This window comes from Phragmites australis, chromosome 9 (assembly GCF_958298935.1).
Source record: "Phragmites australis chromosome 9, lpPhrAust1.1, whole genome shotgun sequence".
Taxonomy (NCBI): domain Eukaryota; kingdom Viridiplantae; phylum Streptophyta; class Magnoliopsida; order Poales; family Poaceae; genus Phragmites; species Phragmites australis.
In genome coordinates this window covers 65179-84521 of record NC_084929.1, presented here as the reverse complement: position 1 = coordinate 84521, position 19343 = coordinate 65179, and the positions used below count along the sequence as shown (strand labels likewise).

The 19343-nt window shown below is 44.7% G+C and overlaps 1 protein-coding gene and 1 pseudogene across 1 annotated transcript; both read right to left on the bottom strand.

The window, feature by feature from the left end:
- Positions 1 to 1112: 1112 nt before the first annotated feature.
- LOC133929750 (scarecrow-like protein 9) lies at positions 1113 to 2700 on the bottom strand (annotated as a pseudogene).
- A 3380-nt stretch (positions 2701 to 6080) lies between these two features.
- On the bottom strand, positions 6081 to 13149 carry LOC133929579 (scarecrow-like protein 9). The gene is given in 2 exon segments (XM_062376386.1): positions 6081 to 6326; positions 12538 to 13149. Coding segments are annotated over 2 exon segments (858 nt in total).
- Between the last annotated feature and the right edge of the window lie 6194 nt (positions 13150 to 19343).

The window sequence follows — 19343 nt, the reverse complement described above, 5'->3', positions numbered from 1 at the left end:
CAGGAGGCAAGTCTTTTAGACAACTTAGCACTTATAGGATCAAAAGCATTCAATCCCAGATTCTGATCAGCTATGAGAATACCAAGATAGCAGACAGGAAATATACCCAATAGACAATTCAACAGAATCAGGAATTGGCCAAGGTTAACTAACAGACACCTAACTTACACATGTGCAGCTGTGAACATTTCTTAATTCCTACTTGTCATATCCATCGGTAGTAACCCAGTATCAATGTGATGAACTCATATGGTCAAGGATCAATGCAAACTTACAGAGGACATAAGGTGTCCATCTTTGTTCAGAAACCATCACAGCTGAAACTTCACATTATGTATCATCGAGCAAACGCCAGCCATCAACCCTTCCCAAATACCAGAAACACCACTTAATCTTGAATCTGGCCACGTCTTTTAGCTGTACCTATCTGAATGACAAATAAAGAAAAATGTTCAGTAGAAATCGCCTAGGAAGGTCAGAAAATCAAATTCTTGTTGTAGAAAAAAAGTAGTTCTTTCCCGGTAAATTTGTAACCTGCAAGAAGCTGGGGGATGCTTTAACATCTTCAATTTTGCCTTTTCAATAACAAAAAAAAGATAATGCAGAAATCAAATAGTCTGAGTAAGCGGGGCAACTTTAATGCTTAATCACGCAGCCGTTTACTCTTTCTAGACGCAAGGGAAGTGTCCAAAATCTGATGTCACAACAGAAAGTGAACTTCACAAGACAGATACCGCAACGCATGAAAAGCTAAACAAGTAGTCCATAAATTGCTCGTCAGCTACAGAATAACACACAGCCATATACTAGCACAAAAAACCTAGGCATCTTCAGTTTGTTGTACATTAACACAAGCTCTGCACCAACATTACCTAGAACTATATCTAAAGATCCCATGTACCTCTAAGCAGCAACAAGGCCAGCTAATTAACCATCTAATTTTACAAGACATTGTTATGTATGTACTTATTCCTAGCTTATTAATTTCACCTCTTGTCCAAACCATCTTGAAATGAAGTCTGCTGAACCACAGCTACTTGACAGTGTATGTTGCTCATTGGTAACACAGAAACATAAATATATCTACCATCGTCAATATCTATATGCCGAATGGATGCAGAAATGCAGCTACAATTCTGAGATAGCTTCATCTGCTACCCATGTTGACATGGCATAGAGTATGCGCCCCTTCCACCCTTGCAGGAACCACTGGTGATCCACGTCAATGACAAAGTCCTTGTGGTACTGGTTCTTGACCTTCTCCCTCAAGATCTCAACAATATCTGGATACAATGGCAGCTGCCTAAGTCGCGCCCGGTGGTTCCGCACCTGCCATTGCTTATATGTCTCAGGGCGCTCCACCCTGTCCGAGCCCTCGCAGGCGATGACATTCAGAGCACACCGGCGAATGAGGTCACGCTCAACGAGAAAGCGCTGGTCACAGTCCCGTGGGGCCGTAGCATCCAGCATGTCAAACATTGCAGAGTAATAGAACAGTACCTCCCGGAACCGTGTTACAAAGAATGGCGCGCTACATGAGCCATTCAAAACACATAGGATAAACAAATCTGGCCGCATCTTCTGTATGTTACTGAGGACCACATCCCTAGGGCTTGGGCTACATATATCGACACCCTCATCCATCAAGTTTCCAAACTGGATGATACTATTGACGATGAGTACCTCATCAGGGTCAATGTTCAGATCATCTGCACGAACCATATCCCACTTCGCCACGATGCTGCGGAACTTGAATGACACGCCAAATTGGCGGGCGCAATTGCTGAGCCGGCGCCCTGTCTCCTCAATTGGATCAGCTGGGCGGAGCCCAGGCTGGGAAAGGACAATGCTGGTGATCCTCACCTCCGGTGGCCCACGCTCCCAAGTAGCAAAAAAGGCCAGCAAACTTGGCCACTGGAACCCATATTCCTCGCCATAATCCACAATGTGCACCTTTTTCCTCCCAGCAATCACCTTGCAGATGGTCATGTTGGAGAACCTGTACGCCATCATTCTGAAGCATCAAGCTGCCAGGTACAGTTGGTGCGCTTTGAGGAGCTCCACGACTGACGTTCGCTTTGTCATGAGCGACTTGCACACCTGGCTCCCCGTGCCTGCCAGTCGCGCCTCCGGTCCCTCGGCGAAATAATGTGCCAACCTTTGATTGGCGTCTCCCCCTGGCGAGGAGTGCTGCTTGATTTGCATAAGCAGTTCGGTCGCACTCCGACGGTCGTCCATGGACACGGCCTGTGCGCAGTGGATAAGTAATGTGCGCAAGTCCACAGCCTCATTTGAGCTCTGACTTCCCTGCGCCAATTTCCCATTGCCCTTCCTGTTGTTCTTCTCAGCCTCGCGGCCCATAGTGATGCGCAGGCCCTTCATTTTCTCGAGACACATGTCGTATACATTGATAATCATTTTGTCGACCATCTCCCCAGTTTCCTCCGGCTCGGGCACCATCACCTTGCTGTTCCTGCCTGTCTCTGCCTCCAAGTCATCCCAATTATGCTTGTTCTTGCGTCCCCTGCTATTACCTCTTTCTGGGAACATTGGCATTCCATCCACCACCCCCTTCTTCAGTTGGCCGGCGGCAAAGACACACGACAGCTTGCCGTCTCCAGGCAGGTGCTCCCAGGAGGTGGCCTCGAGGTCGATGAGGAGGCTGTTGTTGGTGGGCAAGAACTTCTTGGCCTCTTCCATTTATCAGTACATGAGGAGTTTCTCCCATGCTCCACAAAGGGACTGAAGAACCAGAAACCGGTACTCTCAACCTGCAAAGCAAATAAATAGACACAACATATGTATGTTTTCTGCCCACAAACTAAGAGGCATATGTATGTTTCCTGCCCACAAAGTGAAACAACCATCTTTTGGCAACAGATGAAACAGCAGACATGTACTGATTACTGCACTGCACCTGGTTTATGATTACTAAATAATGGTATGGTTTAATGTGCAAATTTACATACCATACACTTCAGATGCATCTGAAAGGCTATATAACGGATGGACAGAGCCAAAGAGAGACCAAAACTGTACCTGCTTCAAATATATGTATGTTTGGCTGTAATAATCAAACCATCCACGTTCAGTTAAGTGTTTCTCCCGTGCTCCACACATTGGTACTCCAAATCTGAAGAATGAACAAATAGACACGACATAGATGTATAAAGTATGAGACTGTGCGACTGATCATTGAGAGAGAAATTGCCTAAAGGAAAAACAACAGGGAAAGAAATGACTAACGCAAGCAAGAAGCATCTGGCCTGTGAACACAAGCCTATTCACTGTTATTCTGATGCCTGAGCTCAAAGTTCATATGAGAATCCTGACAGGTTCAGCGATTGGCCTACGGTTAACTAACAGACACCAAACTTACAGACGTGCAGCTGTGAACCTTTCTTGGTTCTTACTTATCATATTCATCGGTAGTAACTCAGTATCAATGTGATGAACTCATATGATCAAGGATCAATGCAAACTTACAGAGGCCATATGGTCTCCATCTATGTTCAGAAACCATCACAGCTATAAACTTCATACTCCATTAATGTGTCATCAAGCAGATGCCAGCCATCAACTCTTCTCAAATACCAGCAAGGGGAAAAAATTCGGCGAAAATTCGCTAATTTCTGCCCAGACCGAAATTGACTCATTTCGGTTAAAAAAATTCGGCCCAATTCAAATAGACCCAGGCCCAAATAAATCAGCAGCCCAAGCCCATTCTAACCATAACCCTAACTCCCCCCGATGTCTAGGCATTTTTGAATTATTTTATTTTTCCTGTGAACTTATCCTCCTGCCTCTCCCACCCGAGCCACTGAGCAATCCCGAGCGCAAAGCCTGGATCCACCCCACCGAGCATGCAGGAGCACGGAAGGAGGTCACTCGAGGCTTCACCGACTAGATTCCGGCGTTTTCCCCACGTGAATCCACCCATCTCTGAGCCGATTCAAGCTTCTGCGCCCTTATTTTTCAAGTCCGGCAGCCCTTCTTCCGCCTCCGCTACCACCTCGCCATTGACACTTTGCTGCAGCCCACCTCCCAGCCATTCTATAACACGGTGAGCTTCCCTTCCGCTCGTGCATGCCTTCGAGAGCATCATCCTAGCCGGCTCTCCATAAAGGCCGAGCGCCGCCGCACCTCTACGCTCGTCACCGGCCACCTTTCAGCTGGACCCACCAGCCGAGAGCTGCTCAGAAGGTTTCGCCATCACATGCTGGCACGGAAGGCGTGACACGACGCGGTAGCTGCAGCATGTCGTCAAATCCTCCTAGATATAGGTGCTTAACTTATTGCCTGCACTTGCATTACAAAGTAACTGGCAGGTTGCCATGACCGGCAGCACGGCCGGCTGTCGCTACGGCTCTAGCGATTTCAGTGGGCATGGTTCAAACGAGATGGTGAAAAAGATTCATGAGCATGTGAAAGTTGTGGTTTGAATTGATTTGAGAACACAGATGATCGTAAATGAAGAATTTAGGCTTACAGTTGGCAGCTCCTGTTCTTGCCTGATGAAAGAAGAAAATGATGATACAAGAAGCTTGTCTTTGTTGTTGGGTTTCGCTAGGAGAAGAAAACACTGGAAGGGCTAAACGTGGGCACTATCGTTCTTACAGACACGGCATAGCTGTTTGTAGCAACGGCGCTGTTGTTTGTGCATGTCGACGGCCGCTTGTCATTTCTTTTTTGTCCCTGTGAACTTGGTTCTGGTTCTGGTTCTCATTGTGCGTATATTGTAATTATTTATATTTTTCTGTCAAACTAGGATCAATGATTGCGGTCTGCCAAAATTTTGGCTGGAATTTCGTCCGAAATTTCACCCGAAATTTTGGTAATTTCGGCCAAATTTTTTAAATTTTGTTTGTCACTTTGTCCGAAATTTTCGAAATTTCGTCTGGATTTCACAAATTTCGGTGTTTTCGCCTTAGGGTGAAAAAATACGGCCAGCGAAATTTTGAACCCTGAATACTAGAAACACAACTTAATCTTTTTTTTACTGGAACACCACTTAATCTTGAATCTGGCCACCTCTTTTAGCTGTACCTATCTGAAAGAAAAATGTTCAGGAGAAATTGCCTGGAAGAGTCGGATAATCAAATTCTTTTGTAAGAAAAAGTAGTACTCGTCACGGTAAATTTGAAACCTGCAAGAAACTGGAGGAACTCCTCCAAAAAACAAAAAGTAGTACTCGTCACGGTAAATTTGAAACCTAGAAGAAACTAGAGTAAAAAATTACCTCCAATCGGAAATGTAAGTTGTTTTAGAACTTCTACCCATCAAACTTGTTTGTTTTTAACCATTAATATATAAAGAATTACATATACCGGTAACATAAGAATGGTGTTACTAGATTCATCATAAAATATTTTTGTAACATATAATTATTTGTATTTGAACTATCATATTTTCATAAAAATTGCTAGTCAAAGTGTAAAGTATCACCTTGTAGACCGTGTTGATGTCCTAAGTAACTATATTTCTCATCAGAGGGAGTATGATGTCTTCAATTTTTGCATTTCAAACAATAACCAGAAAGGAAGATAACGCAGAAAACAAATACTCTGTAACCTGTGCGACTATATGCTTAATCACGCTTCACTTTACTCTTTCTAGACGCAAGGAAAGTGCCCAAAATCTGATGTCACAACAGAAAGTGAACTTCACAAGACGATACCCCAACGCGCATGAAAAGTCAAACAAGTAGTTCATAAATTGCTTGTCAGCTACAGAATAACACACAGCCATATACTAGCGCAAAAAAAAAAAAATCTAGGGATCTTCAGTTTGTTGTACAGTAACACAAGCTCTACACCAACATTACTTAGAACTATATCTAAAGATCCTATGTATCTCTAAGCAGCAACAAGACCACCTAATCAAGCATCTAATTTTACAAGAAATTGTTAAGTCTCTACTTCCCCCTAGCTTACTAATTTCACCTCTAGTCCAAACCATCTTGAAATGAAGTCTGCTGAACCACAGCTACTTGACAGTGTGTGTTGCACATTGGTAACACAGAAACATAAATATATCTACCATCATCAATATCTATAGCCCGAATGGATGCAGAAAAGCAACTACAATTCTGAGATAGCTTCATCTGCAAACCATGTTGACATGGCATAGAGTATGCGCCCCTTCAACCCTTCCAGGAACCACTGATGATCCACATCAATGATAAAGTCCTTATGGTACTGGTTCTTGACCTTGTCACACAAGATCTTAACAATATCTGGATACAACGGTAGCTGCCTAAGTCATGCCTGGTGGTTCCGCACCTGCCATTGCTTATATGTCTCAGGGCGCTCCACCCTGTCCAAGTCCTCATAGACTGTGAGAAACCATTCAAATTGTATTCTAGTTAATTATTAGGATGATCATTTACACAATCACGACCATAATGATTAATCAGAATCCAATTCTGGTAGTACCTGCAAGTGTTTTATGCCTAAGATCGGAGCACGAGCCTTTACAACATGATTCATCACATTAAGGTATAATAAAGAGCGAATAATCAAATTATATTACAAGTCTTTAAGTTATTATAGATTTTCATCCATTTATAGAAACGTATATCAGGAGGATAAAATCACAACTTAACCTCCTAGCCGCTTAGAGACACTATGCAATTGAATAACTAGTCTATGAACAACAAAAATATGTGGAACCGTTTGCCCTGAGGCACCACCCCCAAACGACGTCATTCAAGTAGATGGAGCTACTCTCGCCCGTCGCCAACATCGGCGGGCGCGAAGTAACTGAAAACTATCACTTCCTCACTTACAAAACTCATCAAAGCAATGTGAGTACGAAGGTACTCGCAAGACTTAATCTATAATGGGTACATATAGTAACCCGACTCCAAGAATAACGTATCTTGATGAATTAGCAAGAAAATCGGCCATAAGGTTAAGTGAATTTGTATGCAAAAGAAAAACTAACGACTTAAGTATGTGCGCAGCTACACCTAACCACTTATACCTTTCTATCCTGATATCAGTAACATAACATACGTGTAGCTTGAAACATATCAACTCGACATTAACCACCATAACCACTTCCCAACTCATCGTAACATCACTCCTCATCGTGACTCTACGATTGATGCAAATGGACAGAAGCATGCTCATGACCGAGGGCACGGCAATTCAAATTGTTCTTACACCCTGCAGTAGGTACATCTTTCCCCACACGACTTGGGTCCATCCTCTTGGCCCTCGAGACAACCTTTTTCGTACCTAGAACTACCCACTTGCATATGCTCCTATGGCACCAGGGTTACTGCTAGTGTGTCCCGGACACCTTCGGCTCCCCGCCACTTTGCTTTTCCCATTCTTTTTCTCTTACGCATCATAGGGCTGCAAGGCAAGCGTTAGCACGGCGTATGATAATCGACTCATTCGTCCATTATCCGAATATGTGGTAGTACAGAAAGTGCTAAAGTCAACTGCAACAATGGTCGATGCTTAATCGACTTAGGCAGGCCTATAGCATCTGAGACTCCATTCTTGAGCCCTACCTATCACCCACTCAAATCTCGCCCCATCCTCACGATCTCATACCTTCCAACATCATCATTATCTTTGTGAACATCAATATGCCCTAGGGTCGCGAATGATGGTTGAATCACCGCTCGACTTCTACCGAGAACCTATGCATTGCTAAGCAACTCGAATAACTTTTAAGTTAGATAACCACAGTGTTATGACAAGGCTTCAAGGATAGGGATCATCAACAATTCAAGGTATAAATAATGCATCAACATAGGTTCTACCCACATACCCAACACAGACTCGCTAACATGCATAACATACAAAAGCGATAATTTATCAATTTAGACTTCACATGATCCAAAGTATAAGGTAGAATATGCTTAGATGCTTGTCTTGTTGCTCTGGTTCTTTGCTCACGAATTCTGGTTCGGTGTCGGCTTCGACCACGTGAACCGTCAGCGCGTCACTCTCTAAACAATCAAGAATGCACCAAATAAACCAGCAAATGATGTAAAAGGAAGATGCTTATGATGCATGATCATGAACGACATGGAAAGCATCATATCTAAAAAACATTTGTAAACGAAAGCCAACAACACAAGCTATGGAAGGTTTGAACCTCATCTAAGACATCCTAAGTCCACTGGGTACTGGACGGCTGGCGGTCAGACTGGGACTGGTGGTCAGACCAGCCTTGATGGCGGTCTGACTCCTGACTATGGAGTCTGTGCAAACTGACTTAGTCTCACTGGTGGTCAGACCGGGACTATTGGCGGTCAGATCGCTGGACCCTGCAGACGCCACCTCGACGAGGTCGCTAGTGAAGGCTCCGGCGATGTCTTCGAACACAAAGGGTACCAAAATGCTCTATGACACTAGTGGAGTGTTTCTAGGGTAGTTTGGATGACACGCACCAGACCAAACTCGAGAAACTTCATGGGTGGGATCCAAAGCTAGGGTTGAACTTGGCCAAATCAAGATAGAGACCAATTAGAGATTGGGAACGGTGGAAAAATGGTAAGGGAATGCTCACATTGATGTAGGGGAGCTTTGTATTGGATTGGTTCGCCTCGGGGAAGCTTCTATTTGCGGATCGGGCCTCGAGGTGGTCGCTAGGATTGACATGGAGAAAACTCGGAGAAAAGTGCCTCCAGCGATGGAAACGGGGGGGGGGGGGGGGGGAGGGACTCAGGGAAGTCCTCAGGAAGTTCGGGGGAGTCCTCTCCGTCGATCTCCGGCCATTTGGGACGTTGGGTGATCTCTCCCCCTCTCTCTCTTTTGGCGAAGTGAGTGAGTGAGAGTGAAAATGGAAGAGAGAGAAGTGAACGTTGGTCGATGGGCTTTAAGCCAAAACCCACTGCGCCCTGGCGGTCAGACCGTGAGTGGTCTCGGTCAGATCGCTAGGGGCAATTTTGTGCTCAAAACCTTCTGCGCCTTGGCGGTCAAACCGCGGGTGGTCCCGCTCAGACTGCGACGGTGGTTTTGTGCTGAAAACATTGTCTCTTTTTCTCTTTCTCCCTTTCTCCTTTTCTTCTTCTTTTCCAAAGCCTAGGGGGTACTTCTAACTAGCCTTAGACCATTTTCACTCACAAGTAGAACTATACATGCAACGAACACTACTAGTGAATTCATTTATACAGATGGTTCTCAACCCCCGCGTGGGACGCTTTTTTGAACTATCTGTGGAAAAGAGTATGTACAAATCAGATTTGTACAGACGAGTTTTGAACCGTCTGCACAGAAGATTTGTACAGACGACTTGTAACTAGAGCTGTTTGTACTATAGAATATCACAGACAGCTCAAAACTTTGAGCCGTTTGTGTACTAAGAATAGTACAGATGGCTCGTAGTTTAGAACCATCTTTACTAACACAAAAAATACAAAAAAATAAAATTACACCCGTCGTGGCTGCTCATCAGCTCGGCTCTGGTCGCTCATCAGCTGCACCAATCAAGCAAACATCATCCCAGAGCAATCATCACACGAGCATGATGAGATATGCCATGACAGTTCATCACGAACCTCACAAGTACCAAAGCGAAGGGTAACACCACCATCACGCAGGAGAACCAACACATAATCGAGAATGGTAACACAATATGACAGAGCTTCAGCTAATGCATTGCTTGAAGCAAACGCAGATCCGAAACAAGACAGGGTAGATCTATGAACTACAACACAGATCTAGTCCTTGAAGGAGCCGGTGTGGGAGATGCCACAGTGCTTGACCCAGAGGTGCTCGCGACCAAATAGGAACCATCTTCTTCATCCCAACGAGCCTGGGGCCATGGTGCACCTCCCTATCCTTGCCGTTGGTCTTCTAGTAGCCTCCAGCGGTGGCACGTTGGTGTGCTTGCAGTCGAGGCGGCTGAAGAAGTACCACCGGGAGTCATAGGAGCGGAGGCGGGAGCCGGCTGGGAGGTCCCATAGCTCGAGCTTATAGAGGTCAACCTCGGCGACGGCGTTGACCTTGAGCGGGCGGCCTAGGACCTTGCGCTTGAGATAGTAGGAGACGAGCTCCTCATCTGTGGGGTGGAAGCAGAAGCCCGGGGCGAGGGAGGAGGAGGGCGAGGGGTAGGTCATGTACCACCGGACCTGGTTGATGGCGGCAAGGCTAGGGTTGGTTCTTGGTTGGAGAGAGAGAGAGTGTGTGGATTTGATTGAGGAAAGTTTTGGGAGAGGGGAAGAAGGAAGGGGGTGGCTATGAGGATTTGGGCACCTCAGGACGATGGAGGTGCCGATCCACGTGATGAGTGATGGCGGAAGGCAATTGGCTGAGGCAGCTTTGCAGTGGATCATTGGGCCCACCATGTGATTTCATCTTTCTCTCTTTTTTGGAGGGACGAGAGAGCTTTGCAGTGGATTGTTGGCCGAGCAATCACTGTCTGTACTATTTGTCACGTCCCAAGTTCCATAATCATGTGATTAAGCTTAATTATACGTCATTAGCATCATAATTAAATTTGAGGTAAAATATTTTGACACACTAGAGTACTTCGTTCTGAGTCAATTGGATATGAGAAAAAAATTTGGGAGAGAAAAGAATAGAATTCGCAGTTAAAGTGGACTCCTTTCTCTAGCATGTGGGCCCGACTCGGTGGGCCAACCACCTCTCTCTCTCCCTCCTGGGCAGCAGCCCCACCCACCTGCTCCCTCTCTCCCCACACCTCACTCCCATGCTCCCCCACCTGAGCAAGCAAGGGGAGCAGCTCTGTCTCTCTCTCTCAAACTCTCTCTTTCTCCCTCAAATCCCACCTCTAGAGCAAGATTCGAGGTGAGTATGTGGTATTCACGCGATCACTAGCTCCTAAGCTACGCATCCATCCAATTCATTTTCGTTTTTCTAGAGGATTCGAGCCGAATTTGATGTCTTTTGGTGTTCTTGGTTGAAGCACAAGGAACACCAGGATTCTTCGATTTCCTGCCGTTTCCTCCTTCTCCCGGTGGTCCCCAACCTCGGCAAAGTGTCTTGGGTGAGTCTCCTAGGCTCCCATGGCATGGATGCACAAATTGGTTGGTCAAAATCCAAGAATTTGGGGCTAGGGTTGAAGTTCATGAGTTCTTGATGTTTTGGTATCTATAGCCGAGTTTTGGTAGATTTCGGCCTATGCGTGTGGTCCTATGTGGTAGAGAGGTCAAGAGGGTGCTCTAGGTCCAAATCCCCATTCCAAAAGCCACCAGAATCACCGAAATCGTCGCCGGTGAGCTCACCAAGTGCCCCCAGCTGCTCCCAAAGGTTTGACCGCCGTTCCAGGAGTCCGACCGCCCCTCGGGCTAGTCTGGCTGCCAGAATCCAAACCTCTCTGCTTGCCGGCGGTCTGACCGCAATTTTCTACGGTCTAACCATAACTCATGGCAGTCTGACCGGCCCTATTGGTGGTCTAACTGCGGTCACTTAGACATAACCGTTTTCAGCACAGTTTACTGTTGGCTAAAACTTGTAAAATTTATAATAAATTATCTGTAGCTCCAAAAATTATGAAACTAATTTTATTGGTTTCATAATAACCTAATATACCTATTAAAAATGTCCCTAGACATTAAATAGTTAATTAAATTTCTGAGATTAATTAATTAGGTTAAGGCTTCATTAATCCATCGTTAATTCTTCACAAGTTCAAAATAAGTGAAACCAATTTTGCTAGTCTTCTTATGACTTGTTCTATCTAGGAAAAATGTTTTCATGCATTATAAGACATAATTTTATAGCATTCATCATATGCGTTTTGTTGCATGCGTTGTTGCACATCATCATACTCATCATTGCATGTGTTCTTGTTTAGTGACCGAAGAACCGGAGCATGGCGCGATCGAGGTTGAAGATGACGGCAAACTCCCGCACTTCTGCGAGTTTTACTTGAGTAGCATTAGGCGGTCACCTGAGCAGCAATGCAAGCAACTAAGCATATTGCACATTTGTTCAATTGAATGAAGTTTAAAATTGATGATCTATGCTTATGTATGTTAGAATGTGCCGAGTCGAGATCAGGTACAAATGGGTAGATCCTATGTTGAATGCATTACTTCTACCTTGAATTGTTGTTCATCATTTTCTTGTCGCCTTGAGTATGTTGTTGATGTCTAGATTGCAAGTTAAATCGAAATGCATAGCAATGCATAGGTAATTCGGTAGAAGTCGAGCGGTAAATTGTTTCATTATGAAAATAATCGACTTAATGATTAATTAAAATACTGTTTGGACGGTTCCTCACACTGTTACTGTTTACAATAAAGACGGTTCTATACTAGAACTATATGTATAAAAGGAACAGTACAGATCATTCTAAATTAGAAACATCTATACTATTAGTAAAGATGGTTGTAGTTTGAAACCGTCCGTACTGTAGCGTCCTGGTTTGTTGGAACTGCTTATTGCTATTTTCTCAGATGGTTTTAGTTTGGAGCCGTCTGTGGTACCCTTTGTACCGTCTGTAAAGAGCGTCCCACTAAATGGATTCTATAGTAGTGGAAATTTGCGCAAAGCATAATACTAAGGTGATTATGCTCGCTTAACCTAAATTCAGATTTTGGGATGTGACACAGGCAATGACATTCAGAGCAGAGTGGCCAATGAGATCACGCTCAACCAACAAGCGCTGGTCAGAGTCCCGTGGGGCCGTAGCATCCAGCATGTCAAACATTGCAGAGTCATAGAACAGTGCCTCCTGGAACCGTGTTACAAAGAATGGCACGCTACATGAGCCATTCACAACACAAAGGATAAACACATCTGGCCGCATCTTCCAGATGTTATTGAGGACCACATCCCTGGGCCTTGGGCTATATATGTCGATGCCCTCATCCATCAAGTTTCCAAACTGGATGATACTACAGATGATGAGTACCTCATCACGGTCAATGTTCAGATCATCTACACGAGTGGTATCCCACTTTGCCACGATGCTATGGAACTTGAATGGCACGCCACATTGGCGGGCGAAATTGCTGAGCCGGCTCCCTGTCTTCTCAATTCGAGCAGCTGGGCGGAACCGAGGTTGGGGGAGGTCAACGCCGGTGATCCTCACTTCCGGTGGTCCACCCTCCCAAGTAGCAAAAAAGGCCAGCAAACTTGGCCACTGGAACCCATATTGCTTGCCATAATTCACAACGTGCACCTTTTTCCTCCCAGCAATCGCCTTGCAGATGGTCATGTTGGATGTACGCCGTCATTTCGAAGCAGCAAGCTGCCAGGTACAGTTGGTGCGCTTTGAGGAACTCCACGACCGACGTTCGCTTTGTCATGATCGATCAGTTGCTAAGCCATAGTTTAGTTAGTTGGTTAGCTGTTTTCGTCAGTTAGAGAATTTTTTTAGCCTATTTAAAACTAACATTTTAATAAAAGCACGTGTAGATCTAAAATTTCAATAAGTAACCTCTTTTGTCACGCTAAAAGCTTTGGCGTGACTCCCGATTTAGTCACGCCAAGTTTCTTGGCGTAACCGAGTTGCCACGTTGGCGGTCGCCCGGCGCCGTGCCACGCGGCGTGCCAACGTGGCAGACCTGTATCGCGCCAAGCGGGTTGGCGCGACTCCGATCATGCCACCCGTTTTGGCGTGACACAGCTGCATACAGGGGGCGCCCTGGCCCTTCTCTCCCCACCAGCCCTTCCTCCTCCTCACCCGAGCGCGACAAGCACAGACGCCAAACGCGCCGCCGATGCCCCCTCCCTCCAATCTCCACCAATTTCGTGCCTGATTCGTAGGGGATTTGAGGGGGAAGTGTCCTAGGAAGGTAGTTCCTCTAATCCCTCCAAGTATTTTTGTTGTTTTTCGTTTACATTGTTAGTTCTAAGGTAGTTAGGGTTTAGACTATGATTTTATTAATCTATAAAATTTGTACGTTTCGGTCTAGATCGGAGTTCATATATTGTGCTATGTATGTATAGTAACGCAATGTATCGTTAAATACGACCAAATGGGCCGGCACGACACGAGCCCAGCTCGACACAGCCCGATTGGCCCATTTACTGTAACGGGCCGTGCCGTGGGCACGCGGGCCGGCACGGCACGGCCCAACTATCACCGTGCCATGTCGGGCTGGCCCACGACACGATGGGCCCGGTCGGCACGGTGGAGGCACGACGGACCCATTTGGCACGACGGGCCCGACCAGCGCGGTGGAGGCACAACGGGCCCGGTCGGCACGGTGGAGGCACGCTCGGCCCGCCAGCACTCCGAAAATAGGAAAAAATCAAAATAATAGCTAAAAAATTCCAAAAAAACAATAAAAGTATAGAAAATAAAAACATAGGAGCTTTATTGATTGGTTCCCTTGTTAAAAACCTTTCTACTAGAAGAAAAAAAGAGTACAACCTATGATTATGCTCTGAAAATTACATGGTTTCATTAGAAACCCCAGAATTTTGCTTGCAATATTTAATATTCTTCCTCAAGTGTCCCGTTCTATTTGGAGATCTGACACCTAATTTTTTGCTGTATATATTACACTTAGCGAATCTTACCTGGTCCATCTCACTTGACAGATTTGTTCTTCTCTCTTCGATTATCCTTCTAGTAAGACTGAAGGCAGCCTCAGAAGAAACTATAGATATAGGAACTGTTAACAAATCTCGCGCTAATAGTGAAAGTACTGGATAATTCGTCTTGTGCTCATACCACCATTGCAGTATGTTGAAGTTTTCTTGTTCATGGCTGATAACGTCACTGTCGATGAAGGTAGTTAGCTCCCCTCCGGATGTTGGAATTCCGGGACTCGTAGACGATCATGACGAAGAGTCTAAACTTCTTGATGAAGAACCTGCACCAAATATTTTCCCCCACGTTGTCGTCTTCTTACTTGTTGTGGGTGCTAGTGGAGGTCGTTGCAGGCGAACTCCGCCATACTTTGTTTCATATTTACTATAAACTTCAAATAACTTAGAACAAATATTAGTATAATAATTAGAATAATCGTGGTCAAGAGCATCACCTAGAATTGCGAGAACTCTACAGAAACCTGCAATTTTAGCTCTAGGATCTAAAGTAAAGGCAAAGGCATACAACAAAGGAATTTCTTTCCAATACTTTAAGAATTTAGATTTCATAGGAACTACACAATCTCTTAGAAGATTGTTATTTTCATAGTTGTTTAAATGAGTAGCAATTTCAACAATATTATACAATACTAAACAAGATGTTGGATAATAAACTCCTGATAAACTCACAGTTGAATCATAAAAAAATTCAAGAAACTCCAGTATCCTTTCAGCAACATACTAATGCGCTTCCGTGAGTAAAATTTGACCCCCATGCTGATGGTAATGTGTATGAATAAACACACCAAATGTGCTCTTATATGGTATAATATTTTCAAGGGACAATTGTAAATTTGCCACTGTTTTGAACCGTTATTGCAAACTTGCCACTAAAAAATTGCAAAAATACCATCAGAACTGTCATTCGAGTGGCATTCTTACAAAAAATAAAAAACCAGTGGCAAATTTGCAAAAGCCCCTATTTTTAAGCATCAAGAAAGTAGAGTTCCATTTCACCGGCATGTCCAGAGCAAACTTACGTGGACGCACACCCATTGCAACACAATACTGTTTATATGCTGTAATTCGTTGGTTAGAGGAGTTCACAAAAGATATTGCAGTACAAAAATCATCTAGGTATTGCGACAACCTCTTCAAACCGGATTTTACTATAAGATTGATAATATGACAAGCACAATGTTGATGTAACAAGAAAGATTCAACATTGGTACTAAACAACGGAGTAAGAATATCCATTGCTCTAGAATTTGCACCGGCATTATCTAAAGTGATAGAAAATATTTTATTCGTGAGACCAAAGTCTGCAACTACTTGAGATATTTTTTCAGCAATATTTTCACCAGTATGCGCGTTGTCAATCAAACGAAAACCTATTATTCTCTTTTCTAATTCCCAATCATTATTAACAAAATGAGCAACCACACTAAGATAATCCTCTCTAGCCCTACCTGCCCATATGTCTGAGGTCAAAGCAACTGAAAATGTACATGTTTGCAATATTTTTTTAAGCTTGCTACGACACGTATTGTAGTATTTTACCATATCTCTACTATTTATCCGTCTAGAAACATGCGTGAACCTAGGATTATGAGTTTGCTTAATGTAATTTTCAAATGCAGCAGTCTCACCGATATTGAGTGGTAGATCCGCTCTTGCAATGAAGCGACATAGCTCTTTTCGAGCATTCGCAGAGTCGTACTCCCAATGACGAACAGAGCCGTTGGGGTTGTACTGCAACACCATCTGCTTCATGGCTGCTCCACTCTTTCGCTTGCAACTTGTGGCATGCCTCTTCAAGTGTCCTGTTCCACCCGAGGGTTTTGCAGATAATTCATGTTTGCAAATATAACACCTAGCATACCTGACACTTACCCCATCTTCCTCTTTGTAGAACTTTTCAAAGTCTTGCCAAACTTCGGAGGTACCGGCTCTTGATCTTTTAGACCCGGTGCTTGCTAATGTGTGCGCACTTGTAGAGCTCGACGATGGAACTGCTGCTGCGTCACCTGCATGTGAACCAACCGGAGGTTCACCGTCGGGTCCATCATCACTTGCAGCATTGGTATCAAAGGGGTCGTAGTCCCCTGTGAGTCCTTGGAGAAAAAAATCATGATCTATGGATGTATCATGATCACCGGCATCCATGATCAATGTCGAATGACACTACAAAAATTGCAAATATTCATAGTTAGAAATAATCAAGTAATAAAACTAATAATAAAATAAGACTCAACAACGATGCAAAAAAATCACCAAGATTTCTTCAACTTCAAGACAGCAAGTCAGCAGGATGACGGTTTTGGAATTGCTCGGATTTTTTTGCAACAATTTAAATTAATTTTGCCAAATTATCGCTAATTCTCAAGAACTTTGAGACAAGAATGAGAGGAGGAAACAAGAGAGAAAATGGTGTTGCTGGTGTGGAATGGAAGGACAGGGTGCTCCTCTATTTAAGGTGAAAAAAGGTGATTTTTGCAATTTTTTTCGAATTTTTTGGAGCTCCAACGATCAAAAAACGGCTATAAAATTCAAAAATATTGGGTTAACGGGTTAAATGGGCTATTCCCGGCCCGTTTAACCCGTTTAACCCGCATGCCCCCGTCGGCCCGTCGTGCACCCGCGTGCTGGCCAGGCCGTGCCGTGGGCCGCCGCGTGCCGAGCCGGCGCAGTGACGGGCCGTCACGTGCCCAGGCCATGCCGTGCCGTGCCGGCCCGACCCTGCCGTGCCTCATGGGCCGTCTCGTGCCCGAGCCGGGCCGTGCCGTGCCGGGCCGTGCCCGTGCTGGCCTGGGCTGGGTCGTGCCCGTGCCAGCCCGACTCAGCCGAGCCGTGCCATGCTGGCCCGCCGTGCCCGTGCTCGGTCCAGGCACGGCCCGTGGCCTCGTGTCGTGCCGGCCCGGCCCATCTCAGCTCGGGCCGTGCCGTGCCTGGGCCGTGCCTACAATGTCGTGTCTCGGGCCGGCCCAGTAGGCACGGCCCATTTGGACATCTTTTATGTATCGTGTGAAATTTGTTGCATACAATTGTTTGAGCGTATGAAATTGAAATACATATAGTTACACTTAATGTATATGAGCAATGCGTGTTCTTGTGTGTATACAAGTATTTTTGAATTGTTGTGATGAAATTGAATCATATTGAAATGCATAATGTACGTGAACCATTTTACGCTTGTAGTTAGTGGTGCGAATTTGACCGTTTAAGGTGTAGTGCATATGATTTGATAGTGTTGATTGTAAAAGTGTTTGGTGCATGTTAAATTCGTAATGGATTTGTATTCATGCAGTTGTACAGTATGACTTCCAATTTATGGCGTAAGCAAAAGTGGGCACATATCGGTAAGAAGTATCCCGATGTCAGTTGCAAAGATGCCCCCGTTCCCCCCACCCTCCCCGTCCCGACGTGTGACTATGGTAAGCCTGCCGTGGTTCTTCAGTCGCTACGCGAAGATATTGCTGGTCGTGCTTACTACCTGTGCACGGACTATCGTGTGAGTGTATATTTGTTATGGGTTAGGGTAGAAGCATATGGTATTACTTTTGCTGACATGACGTTTTAATAATTTGCATGAGTGGGAGATGTGCTACTTCTTCCAATGGATTGATGGGCCTGAGATGTATGACCTGAGGATTCTGAAGGTGAAACGGTTTAATCAGTATCTGAAGCCATATGACAAGTTTGTTCGTTGGGTTCCTCCTCCACCAAATCCACCAAAACTGACGGATAAAGAGAAGTGAGAATTGAGGAATACACGTGTTGCAGATCCTCCATTGTGCAACTATGGAAAGCGAAGCGTACTTTGTGAACCTTCTGGGGAATCCCCTTACTTCCGCTGTGACGGGATGACGAAGGTAAAAACTGGGCATGGTTGCTTGTTTACAATTTGAATGAGGAAGAGTTATATGTCATGTAACATGTATCATGAATTTTAATGCAGCGCCATGGTGCTACTTGTGGCTTTCGGGATCCATTGTACGGTCCTGACGGTCAAAGGATCGAGTGAAGGGGAAAAGGGTGATAGAACCATGTTCTCCAAGGAAGTGCCCTTGTGGTGTGAATGCTCAACACGAGATAGTGCCCTCCGAACTTGGTGTAGGGTACTACTGCGGGCATGTGGTTGGCAAGGATATGGTTAGTTTTACGCATATTATCTATATTTTCTGTTTCGCTACCGTATTATTAATTGGTGTGCATATGATTTTTTTTAATAGAGAATGCGGAGATGTTCATGGGATGACTACCTTGATAAAGGTGTGGTGGATCATGAGATTGCATGGCGGAGTAAGCGTCATCCGAAGGTGCTGTCAAGCTATCTGGAGCATCGTAAGAAGGAAACTCGTGATTTCTACCGTGCTTTGTATCCCCAACTCAAAAGGAGAACCATGGAGGGTGAAGATGCTGCGGCTACGACGGTGCAAATAGAGACAATGAAGGCTCTTGTTGCTAATTTACCTGTGCTTATCCCGGATGATGATGACGATGAGGTGCTCTATGATGGTCCTGACGATTAGTACGAGGGGGCATATGGGTAGATGAATAAATTATACTATGTGAACTATTTCTGAACGTGATGTGTAATCATCGTCGATTGTACTATGTTTGGCATTGGCACACCCTAATTTCCATTCTACTGAACCATTCACAGTTTACCTATTGTGAAGCATGGAATATTTGGTATTTCATCTTAATTGGAATACTTCAAGCGGTCATATCCATTTTGTTATAAAAACAACTCAGACATCTGACCAACTATCTAACAAAACTACTTGCTTGTTATAAAATTCCTCAAGTAACTAAACTACGACAAATTTCAAAGTGCAATGAACTGTAGTCACGCCATCATAGTTGGAG